We start from the raw sequence: 11,742 nt of genomic DNA, 5'->3' as shown, positions 1-11,742 counted from the left end.
TCCACCCTCTACCCCCGCAGGCCTCAGCCCCCGTTCTCGTTTCCCCCGGGGCGCACCCAAGGTGCTCATCGCCTTCATGCAACCCAGGCCGAGGACGAGGTAGCGGGGGAGGCTCAGGTCTGGCGGTCCCTGGCTGCGGTCCCCGCGTCGCAGCGCTGCGGCTGAGAACGCTTCTCTGGGAGGCCGGCAGCCTCGGGGTGCCAGTATGTAAAGCAGCTGGCGGCTCTGGGCGGAGCCTGGGGGCGATGCAAATGAGGGAGGCGGGGTCTTCCCGCGGCTCCGCCTCCCTCCCCCGCAGCTGGGGCCAGCGGTGCCAAGCGCAGCTGGTCGAGTGGCTGCAGCTGGGCGAGTGACAGCCCCAGCTCCGCGCGCCGCGGCCGCCAGAGCCGGCGCAGGGGAAGCGTCCGCGGCCCCGGGCGGCAGAGCGGCCGCCTTCTCCCACGCCTCCCGGCCCCGCAGCCCGCGCTACCGCGGCCCCTGGCCGGCACCTCTCGGGCTCCCGCTCCCCGCGCGCAAGATGGCTGACCCGGCTGCGGGGCCGCCGCCGAGCGAGGGCGAGGAGAGCACGGTGCGCTTCGCCCGCAAAGGCGCCCTCCGGCAGAAGAACGTGCACGAGGTGAAGAACCACAAATTCACAGCCCGCTTCTTCAAGCAGCCCACCTTCTGCAGCCACTGCACCGACTTCATCTGGTGAGAACGCGCCGGCTCAGGGCACCTTCCCGGGGCTCCGAGGGTAGCGCCGCGCGCGGGGACCCCCTCTTCGCGTCCTCCGCGCCCCCCGCGCCTCCGAGGGAGGATAAGCCCCGCCGCGGCCCCAGATCCCGGGCTCCCGCTCCGGACCCTTCTGTCCCGGACTCCCCCGTGGACAGTCCTGCGGCTTCCCGCTCCCCGGGGTCCCAGACAGCCGATCGCGCGGTGCCTCGTGCCCTCTCTTCCTCCCAGCTGCCTCGGAGCGCCTAGGGGTCGCGGCGCGGGCGCCCTTTCTCCACAGGGCTCAGGGCTCCGCTGTCCCTCCCCGGGAGGGCAGCGCCTCGAGTGCCCTCTCGTGCGGGGTTCCCTATCTCTCTGTCTCCTTCCGGGCTCGAGGCACCCTCATCCCTTCCCTCCTTTCTGGGGGCAGCGCCCTGGGTATCCTTTCTCCGTCTCCCTGCGGGCATGAGGCATTCTTTCCTCCTCCTCTGTGTCTCCGGGGGCAGCGCCCCGTGTTATCTCTTGCTTCTCCCTGAGGGCCTGGGTTCCCCTTTCCACTCTTCAGTTTCCCCCCTTCACATCACTGCGGGGACTCTCCGCTCCCCGGTCCCTCTAGGCATGGGGAGTCCTCGCTCCCTTCCAGTCCCTCAGGGATTGCCATCGCCGCGGGGGCTCTCCCATCCTCCCACTCAATGCGTCTTTTTCTCTTTCCCCGAGGGCATCTCTGTGGGCAGAACTCCCGCCTGTCCGCCGCCTCCCACCAAGACGGAAACGCTCCCCCTACCCCGCCACCTGGTGGTCGCAGCCTCCTCTCTTCTGCCTTTTGAGGGGAGGTGGAGGTTACCGCTGAGCTCCCACCTACCCCCTCCCCCCCAGAGGCGGAAGACTCTTGGGCACCCGTCTGTGGCTGGGAGGTTGCACCTGGGCTAGGGGAGCAGGGGGAAGTGGGGTGACTCTGGGGGGGAACTAACTGGTGGCTGGGCCCCTCGGGCTGCCTGACATGTCTCCTTCTGCTTTGCAGGGGCTTCGGGAAGCAAGGATTCCAGTGCCAAGGTAGGCTGTGGGGTTCTAAGGATGCTGTTTGCCGGAGGAGAAGGTGAAAAAGACTTTCTGGAAGTGACTGAGATAGGCAGAGAGTGAAGGAATTACATTTGTCAGAGTGACCTCCCAAACTAGGAGTTCACCACAGAAAGGTCTTTAAAAGTGGTGTGCGTACATGGGGCAGAGATGCTCCATCCAGGAAGGACCAGTGGAGCTGGGAGGCTCAGCTGGCCAAGGATGTACATCCATCCTTTCTCCCTAACCAGCATCAGAAGAGTCAAAATAGGTTCTCCTGAACCTATCCTGCCTGGCCACTTCTTCTTGAGATACCCCCCCCAATTCCTGTTCATGTGTTCTTCCACTTCCCCTGCCTCATAGAGGTCTCTACAGGTGGCCCCTGCCTCTGCAGATGGTGTATCCCCTAGGAAGGCGACTGTGGTTGTCCCCTGGGCCTCCTCCCTCTCTGAAAGAAGTGGTTCCATTTGGGGTGCTTCTCAGATCCTGGTTTAAATTGCCCTTTCTCTCTTCTGGCTAGATACAGGAAGGACTCCAAGTGACTGGTTACCTGGATCTTTGCATCGGGTTTGAGATCCTTGACCCTAGCCAGGGATGCCCAACCTAGTGGTGACTCGGCCGTCTGTGGTTGCAGATTTGCTCTCCAGATGCCAAATCATCTGTAGTTTTGTTTAGCCCTTAGGGTGTCAAACATGTTTTGAATTTGATGCCAACATTTTAGAACTGGGAGATTTCACAAAGTATCTGACTTTGCAGCTTCAAGTTTGCTGAGCATTGGTCCCACTTTCTTTTTAGAACCATCATTTGGAGCTGAGAGCAGCAGTTTTTGTGGACACGGTGCACGTGCTGCACCATTTTGTCTCAGTCGATCCCAACCAGGCCTGCTTCACCCATTTTTGGCCCCTGTAAGGCATTTGAGTTTGCAACCTCTGGTCTGGAAGGTCCCCCCTTTCCCCCATTTTAGACCAGGTCCACGTGGTTGAGTTTGGTGAGAAATATCACATTTCTGGGGAGTGTCTTAGGGGCAAGTTGATTGCCCTGGCGATCTGGGTTTAGATCAGGGGAAGAAAACATTTGAATGTTAAAGAGTCTGAGATGTGACTTAGCACTGACTGACAGTTCTGTTGTAGCACCTCCACCCTCCAGAGAAAAGTAAAGTGATCCCTGATGAGAGTGAGTGGCACTGTCAGTTATGTAGAGTGCTGGCAGTGTGGCACTGGTTTCTTCGGAGACTTATATGACCTCTCACCTGAGATCTGGGCAGAGCCCGCTCAGCCAGTGAGCCTCGTAGACCCCCAACCCCTGCCCTCTTTTACCAAGGTTTGGAGCCCCAGTTTCACGCACTGCACCAGAGGACTTCCCACGTTCCTTTAAATGGCAATAATTTCAGCCTTGGTGCACATGGTTGGATTGTTTTCTAGAACTTTGACCCCTTAAGCAGAATGCCAGGGGTGCCTTAGAAGTGTGGGGACACGTAGAAGATCTTTGAGGTTACCTCTCACTTCCATGAATCGGTTTCTGTCTTTGTCTCTTGTTGAGGTCAGGGGTGATTTTTGAACATTTTTATTGCTGCTTTCCTGTCCCACCTGCTCTGCAGTTATTAACGGTTGGGAAAGTTAACTTCTCAGTGTGCAGGTAATGACACATCTGAAACAGCAGATCTGTTTTTTCAAAGCCAGGAAAATGGTAGGCATTTTCTGGTGCAGTGAGTAAAGCAGAATTAAAGTTTCTAATGAAATATGGCAGCTTTAGAGGTAGGCATGTTTAAATTTTTTTTTTTATTGCCTTTTTCTCCTCTTCCTGAGAGGCAGTGTAGGGTAGTGAACATGTGCACAGGCTATCAGGCTACCACTGTGAGTTTGAATCTTGACTTGAGACTTCCCAGCCATTTTACTTAGCCTCTCTGTACCTCAGGCTCCTTGCGTATAAAATGGGTCCATGTAACAATACCTACCTTAAAAAATTGCCGAGTGGCTCCAAGTTGTTACAGTATATGAGGTGCTTGGACCAGAGTTCAGCACAGACTAAGCACTCAGAAAGTATCAGCTCCTATGATTGTCTCCAAAGTAACCCAGTGGTGGGGCAGCTGGTGTGAGAGGAGACTGGCTCTGCAGGGTTGCTTTGCTATGGAACTGGCTGCCAGGTGAGAGTCTAAATCCAGCTGTGAACGGCTGGTCGCCCTGTGTCACTGCTTTGGTAGTAAATTCCATTTGGGCTGGAGTGAGAAGGAGCGAGAGAGGGGAAGGGGCAAATTGACAGCCCTTGAAATCGAGATGCTTAGGATCTCATGCTTCCTCAGATGTGCTCAGAGCTACCTGGGACTGGTTTTGAAATCAGAGAGGAGTTCCTTATCTGAGCATTTTTGTACCACATTTTTCCTCTTAAAGTGAATCTAATTAAAACGGGATCAGTATGTTATAGAAAATACATACGGTTTTATTCTCTCACCAAAGTCAGAAGTTCAGAGCCCAAGGTGCTATGTTCCTTTCAGTTTTCTGCTCTACTATCCCAGGAGTGAAAATCATTTCAGAGTCCAAGAAGGATGCTGGACTCTCCAGTCATCACAGCCTTATTTCAGCCAGCAGGAGGAGGAAAGGTACAGAAAGGTGAAGGACACATGCTCACTGTCCTGGAAGTTGCCTCTTACTTCTGCCTATATGCTATTAGCTAGAACTTAATCACATACCCACACCTTGCTGCAAAGGAGTATGCGGGAAATGTAAGGTTAATTTCAGGTAGCCCTGTTCCCAGATAAAAGCTATGGTGGGGGGGTTTCCATTTCAAAAGTAGAAGTGGAGGGCTTCCCTGGTGGCGCAGTGGTTGAGAGTCCGCCTGCCGATGCAGGGGACGCGGGTTCGTGCCCTGGTCCGGGAAGATCCCACATGCCGCGGAGCAGCTGGGCCTGTGAGCCATGGCCGCTGAGCCTGCGTGTCCGGAGCCTGTGCTCCGAAACGGGAGAGGCCACAGCAGTGAGAGGCCTGCGTACTGCAAAAAAAAAAAAGTAGAAGTGGAAAGAGGATCTAGTCCCTGCCTTTCTTGGGTAGGAGTTGTGTAGGATGATCATAAGGCAAAGAAACCACTGAGCCCCGTGCCCCATGGTGCTGCCATGGAAATTGAGGGTGCTGAGATGGCTTGAGAGAGGAAGGATGGGAAGTCCGTAAGCCATGGGAGATTGTGGATTTCTGTGTGCTCAGGGGAGTTTAAGAATAGACTTTCTTGCTTTTGTACAGAACTCTAGATTGACTGCTACATAATTTCTCCCTTTTTGTTTCCACTCTGTATTTTCTATAAAACCATTCTCTGTGAGGTAGTTTAAGGATGTCTCTGGTGACAGGGGACTGGAGCTGAGAATCTCTATTATGAAACCCCCTAAATTCTGGATTAGAAATAGGACTGCTCAGATAAGCAAGGCAGACTTCTCTCTGCGGTATTCTTTTTTTTTTTTTTTTTTTTGCGGTACGCGGGCCCCTCACTGCTGTGGCCTCTCCCGTTGCGGAGCACAGGCTCCGCACGCGCAGGCTCAGCGGCCACGGCTCACGGGCCCAGCCACTCTATGGCATGTGGGATCTTTCCCGGACCGGGGCACGAACCCGTGTCCCCTGCATCGGCAGGCGGACTCTCAACCACTGCGCCACCAGGGAAGCCCTGTGGCATTCTTTAGAGGAGCCACGGACCAACATTTGTGCTGTCATTGTAATTAAGACAAGGCTTTGGGTGGAATTAGGCTCTTGCCCAAAGAAACTTCTACAGTTGGGCAGAGAGAAAAAAAATTTTTTTAAGGAAGTCACTTAATTAAAAATAGGGAGACAATAAAATATAGGGATTCAGAATTCCTAGCATGGGATTGGAGTCAGAACTGGGTTTGAATCTGTGCTCTGCCACCTACTTACTGTGTGAACTTGGGCAAGTCATCCATTTGTAGTGGCCTCGGTCTTCTCATCTGTGAAATGGGCTAATAGTACCTACCTCATAGGGTTGTGGTGAGGAGTAATGAGGTGGTACAAGAGAAATATCCACTATCGATAACTCTAAGTGAGATGATCATTATTACTTGATTAGCTGTAGGAAACTGTGTCAAAAGAGGAGAGAGTTAATTTGGGAACTCATTAAATGACTATGTCTCTTTCGTGTATTTAGATGGGTTTCTTCTTTGGTATGTTCCTTCATAGACTTTAGGTGACACCAGTGAGTCTAGCCCCAGATAGCCAGCTTGTTTAGATTGTCTTTTTTCACCCTTCTTGTGAGAAAAATCGAAACTTGCCATGGACCCTCTAGAAGAACCCCAGTGCACTAATTTTCTGACTATGTAGACCTAGCATTGATGACTATAATGAGTAAACCAGCTCTTTCCTTTCTTGTATAGATTAGAAAACAAGTTTTTAAGCCTTCTTTTTTTAAATTTTATTTTTTTAATTGAAGTAGAGTTGATTGACAGTGCTGTGCCAATCTCTGCTGTACAGCAAAGTGACTCAGTTACACACATAGAGACATTCTTGTTTTACACATTCTTTTCCATTATGGTTTATCCCAGGATATTGAATATAGTTCCCTGTGCTTTTTTTGCGCAGGCTCAGCGGCCATGGCTCACGGGCCCAGCCGCTCCGCGGCATGTGGGATCTTCCCAGACCGGGTCACGAACCCGCGTCCCCTGCATCGGCAGGCGGACTCTCAACCACTGCGCCACCAGGGAAGCCCAATAGACATTATTCTTAAAAATCCCCAAAGTATTGCATGAATACAACCATTGCTAGTTTCATCAACATCGACTTTACAGGATACAAGTTTATTTTAGTCTGTAGTTAACACTTTGAGATTAGAATATGTACTTTTTAAAAACAGTAGTCAAAGATGAATCGAAGGTTCATTTTATTTTTGGCATATTTTTCCCTAGGAACTATGATATCCTGAATTTCAGGTTGAATTTTCTCAGTAGAATCATAAATAGGGCCTTTTTTGTGTGCAGTCAAGCCTCTATTATTCCACTTCCCTCCCTTCTCGGAAGCAGATCCCAGAGGCCTGTGAGTGAGACTCCACTTATCTCTTGGCTCTTCTTAATGTGTCCTGGGGGTTCCATGTGGATAAAAGGCAGAGGCTTTTTAAATTTCTGTTTGTTGGTTTGACTTTTTAATTTTTTCCACCTGAAGTGGGATTTGGGGCTCAAAGTCCCAAATGAAATAAAAAAATTTTAAGGATAGGTTAATGCTGGGTCTTAGCAAGAAGGAGGGTTGATTTGTTGAAGAGGCAACAGCCAATTCCTTTTGAGCTGTAGAACACTCAGAGAAAGCTTGAAGCTTTGTCACTGGGCAACAGAATGCCTTTCCAAGTAAATATGGAAAATACGACCTTTGAAAATCTAGTTGATATGATATACCAGTTATTAGAAACTCATTAAAAAATATATTATTTCTGAGTACCAGTGATACTTCAGGTACTGCCCAGAACCAGATATAGCATGTTTATAGTGTATCTGGGTCAATAAAGAAAAAGATATAGAGAAGTTAACTGGTCAAAAGGTAAACCAAAGGTTTGAAAATAAATTGTACACGCTCTTGCTGTTGGGGTCCTCTTTCCTCTGTCTGTCTCTTTCTTTCTCCACACATGCACACGTACACACACACGTGCACACACACGCAAATAGATCAGTACGTCACAATTTTGAGATTATGCATCTCCTTTTGATGCTTTTCAGCTACAGGTCGTTAAATTATTAAGTACAGTTTTTAATCCTCTGGTCTTTTGTCTTTGCAGTCCAATTAATTCTTGGGTGGGGAGGGGGATCAGCTGAACAGTTCATCATCTCTGGCTGATGTGTTCAAAAGCTTGGTCCCTTATTCTTGGCATTTGATCTAATCTCAAGGATTCTTTGACTTCACTCATCCTCTCTCTCCATTGAAATTGTGTGATAGCTTTTTTATAGAGTATATAAAAATCACAATGTTTACATGTGGTATTTGGAGGTGTGATGGCTGCTTGACAATCTGGTAGGAAATTTGTATATTTACCACATACCTCCATTTGTCCATCCATCCATCCATCCTTCCAAAAAATATTCACTCATTAAGCTCTCTGTGTCAGGAGTTATGTTAGATGGCAGGAATACAAGGGTGAATGAGATTGAGAGGATCCTTATTGTCGCGGAGCTTACAGTGTAATGGGGGAGATGAGACAGTCTACAAAGCATTGCACCAATATTTAATTTCACTCTTGTTAAGTACTTAGAAGGAAATGTACAGGGTGCTATGGGAATGTGTAGGGGATGCTAACCTATGTAAGGGTTGGGGTGGAGTCAGGGAATTCTTTGGCCTGGGAATTAAAAACAAAAACCAGGGACTTCCCTGCCAGTCCAGTGGTGAAGACTCTGCGCTTCCAATGCAGGGGGCTCGGGTTCGACCCCTGGTCAGGGAACTAAGATCCCACATGCCGCACAGAAACAAAAACAAAAAACAAAAAACAGACAGCTTCTCATTCTTTGAGGTAATTGGAGAAAGTCTGAGTTGTCAAGGAGCCAGAGCTAAAAATCTGTATTGTGAAGCTGCTTATAACCTGGATAAAGATGCGCAGGAGGTCTTATCTCTGTGACATTCTGTGGAGAAGCCCTGAATCTTTATTTGTGCCATGGTTGCAAGTAAGATGAATATTTAGTAGAATTAGACAGTTATGTTAAGATGGCTTCTTTCTCAGTTTGACAGACAGAGAACGTCATCTCCTCTTAGCTAATAACTCATAATGAGCTGACTTCCTTTTTGTTCAGGGGTTGCAGTTCGAGGTGGCTGCTCTAAAGGAGAAAAATCAGATCATTTCAGAGGTGGAGGGGCAAGCCTGAGGCAATAGACTGAGAATAAATAAAAAGAGAGAGCAGTTATACATATATATGTGTATACACACAGAGATTCTTTTCCATTATAGTTTATTACAAGATATTAAAGTGTGTAACAGTCACTCTGCTGTACACCAGAAACTAAGGCAACATTGTAAATCAACTCTACTTCAATTAAAAAAAAGAGAGAGAGCAAAATCTATCAGTGAAAGGCATTTGTGAGCTGAAAGCCAGTTTACAGGGGCACAGGATTCCTTGCATTTTCTCCTGAATACCTTCCTCATCCTGGGTCCGTGTCTGATTTTCTGCAACCATTCATTCCATTGGTTTAGGCAGCGTGTCTTCTCTTATTTGGAAGATAATTTTTAAGTAGTTTCGCAATAAGCGGCATTGACTCACACGTAGAAAAAGATCCTTTGTCAATTCTCTTTCCATTTTTCTGATTCCTTCAAGGAGAAAGTCTCAGTCTCTCTAATGCAAATCTGGGTACTTCGTAAATGTTCTTTATTGTTTTTATTATAAAGGGACTGCAGGGAATTAGGAAACTTAAAGATGTGTTCGTTTCTACCAGTCACCCACTTTTACCTAACGTTGAGCCTTATGCTCTTCTACCTCTGGGCCTGGTTTCCTACTGGCGTTTCCTCCTTGTGAGTAGGGAAGGGGAGTTCAGTGTCTTCCCTGGAAGTGTTTGGTGTTGGAAGGAAGCTCTGTGTTGCAGAGGGTTGAAAAGCACAGCAACCGCAGGCTCTGGAAGAGACGGTAGCCTTTATTCAGGCGTGTCAGTCTTTTAATATTACCGTAGTTACTGTTGCTGTTGTTGTTACCTTTTCATTGTCCTTGGCCTGCTTGTTTGTATCTCTTGGAGGTCTCTTTTTCCCTCAGCCCACATGCAGAAATTTGCCCTACCCGGTCAGAAGGGGAACTCAGACCCAGACTAGGAGGGTTCTGATCCCCCTTATTGAGTCTTGGCATTTGCTAAGTAAATGGAAATTAACCTTGCTCAACAGTAACCATGTTCCTGGGGGCGATTCTAGACTCTTCCTTTACCTTGCCACTGGCCAGTGACCAAACTTTGGGCTTCTAGATAGGCAGTAAAAATGGGGCCTGAGAATGAAGGTTCAAATATCAAACAGACCTGATTTCCTCTCCTGGCTTTGTTTCTCCATGGCTTTGTGACCCTGGGCTGGTGAAACATGCTCCTGCCTTTATCCAACCATCCATCTATCCATCCATCTTCCCACTCACCCACCAATCCATTCCTCTGTCCACCCAGTTGTTTTTCCATCCATCATCCTTCTCTTCATCCATCCATCCATCCATCCATTTCCACATCCATCTAGCCATCTGTCCATCTGTCCATTCATTCAGTCAATATTTATTGAGTGCCTACCATGTATCAGGTACTGTTCTAAGCACTGGAACTAGAGCGGTGAACAAGACAGAATCCCTGCCCTCAGAGACGTTTGGTAGGAGAATAGCAATTAATACATTTTAGTAGAAGAATAGCAATTAACAAGTAACTTAGAAGAAATATATTGTATAATGTCAGGTTCCAATATGGGCTTTGGAGAGAAATAAGACACCATGCTTGCCCTTGAAAATCTCCCTCGTCTTTTGAGGGGAGAACAGCACATGGCCAATTACTTCTGGTACATAAATGAGAAGTGTTACACCGAGGGTGTGAAAAAGCTTTGAATGACGTCCTTACTCCTAGGAGGGGTGGAGAAGATTCCACACAGGAGCTGACATTTGGGAACAATCTTCCAGCAGGAGTAGGAGTTCCCAGATCGACACGGGGGCGGGGGCCGGGGAGGGTGTTTCGGGCAGAGGACAGCACAAGTGGAGCCCGGGAGGAGAGAAAGGGGCTCATGCGGGGAACAGGAAGGAGGGTGTGTGAGGGATGAGCTGGTGGGAGGGGAACGTCCTGTCGGGGGTCTGGACCTCGTGAAGGCAGCGTAGTGACTAGGAAGTGGCTGTTGTCACTGCTGTCGCGCGGGATGTGTGTGGGTGAGTGAAATGGCCAAATGTTTGAAAAAGAGCATGAGATGCATTCTGAAACCATAATTGCCGTGACTCAGATCCTGAAATTCCAGGCTGGTAGGGTTGGAAGTCAGGTAAGAGGAGCGGAAGTGACCACTTAGAAGCAGCGGGGGAGCGTTCCCAGAGCATCTAGGGGCTGCTGCCGTTTTTCACATCCTAAAGAGACGTTTGGACTTTCGTGTCAGTCATACTGTTGATTGTCCTATTTTGGGAGATGGTTACTGGGTTATTTTTATGGTTCTAACAATAGGGATATTGCTCTTCACTGCATCCTTCATCGTAGAGGGCCACAGAAGCGATTTTTTTCTCTAGAAGGAATCCTCCCACTCCTTTTCTCCTTCTCTCCTGCTATCACGCACCCAGCTCGTGTTTATTGAGCACATGCTGCACCGGTGGTGAAGAATTTGTGCTTTGGAGACAGAAAGGCATGGGTATAAGTCTTGGCTTCTTGCTATGGGACCTTGAACATGTTACTTAAACTCTTTGAACCTGTGGTTCTTCCAGAGGACAAAGGCGGTGACAGAACCTAGTTTATAGGGCACACGGCAGGTGTTTCCTGAGCACCTTGCCTGACATACAGTGAGTACTTGATAAACAGGGCTGTTGCCATGATTTCTAGGGCTGGGCACTGTCTTGTCCTTACTGAGTTTACAGTCTTGGGAGGCAGGATGAATGCTCCTGAGTCAAGGACATGATGCGAGAATGAATGTGCCTACGTGCCGTGGCCAAGAGCACGCAGGGAAACTGACAGTGGATCTGAGGGAGGAGGGATCAGCTGCCATCAGAGACGTGATTTGAACATGGGTGAGCGCAGTGCTCTCTGTGCTACAATTTCCTGGGTTTTGATGCTTTAATTTTGTGGGAAACCTCAGAAAGCTGAATTGAAATCTGTGATTGCCCCACCTGCTGCTTCATTTTGGAAACGTGTTGATGGCGTTTCAACTTCAAATAGATTTCTGACCAGTTCACCTTTAAAATTTGGGGGTCCCCTCAGTCTCTGTGTGGGATGTTCATGTGCTCTTTTGGGTTGAAGAAGCTAGCTAATAATGTGGGTGAAGGTAGAGGGTGAGCTCTGCAGGACTGTCTCTTGTCGTGATGGAGTTTTATGGAATAGCCCTATTTTGAAGACCTTCCCTCCC

The 11,742-nt window shown here is 48.9% G+C and overlaps 1 protein-coding gene across 2 annotated transcripts in view; it reads left to right on the top strand.

Annotated features, from left to right (window-relative positions):
- Window positions 1-306: 306 nt before the first annotated feature.
- The window catches only part of PRKCB (protein kinase C beta), a 311,334-nt gene continuing 299,898 nt past the window's right edge, over window positions 307-11,742 (top strand). For both annotated transcript variants that reach the window (XM_024744607.1, XM_024744606.1), the window contains exons 1-2: window positions 307-690; window positions 1,712-1,743. In XM_024744607.1, the coding sequence (XP_024600375.1) occupies window positions 518-690; window positions 1,712-1,743 (205 nt within the window). In that variant the 5' untranslated portion in view covers window positions 307-517. The remainder of the gene's footprint in view (window positions 691-1,711; window positions 1,744-11,742) is intronic.

Source organism: Neophocaena asiaeorientalis, unplaced genomic scaffold (assembly GCF_003031525.2).
Source record: "Neophocaena asiaeorientalis asiaeorientalis breed wild unplaced genomic scaffold, Neophocaena_asiaeorientalis_V1.1 scaffold91, whole genome shotgun sequence".
Taxonomy (NCBI): Eukaryota; Metazoa; Chordata; class Mammalia; order Artiodactyla; family Phocoenidae; genus Neophocaena; species Neophocaena asiaeorientalis.
Note: the sequence above shows the minus strand (reverse complement) of the source record. Positions and strands in the feature narration are given on the sequence as shown.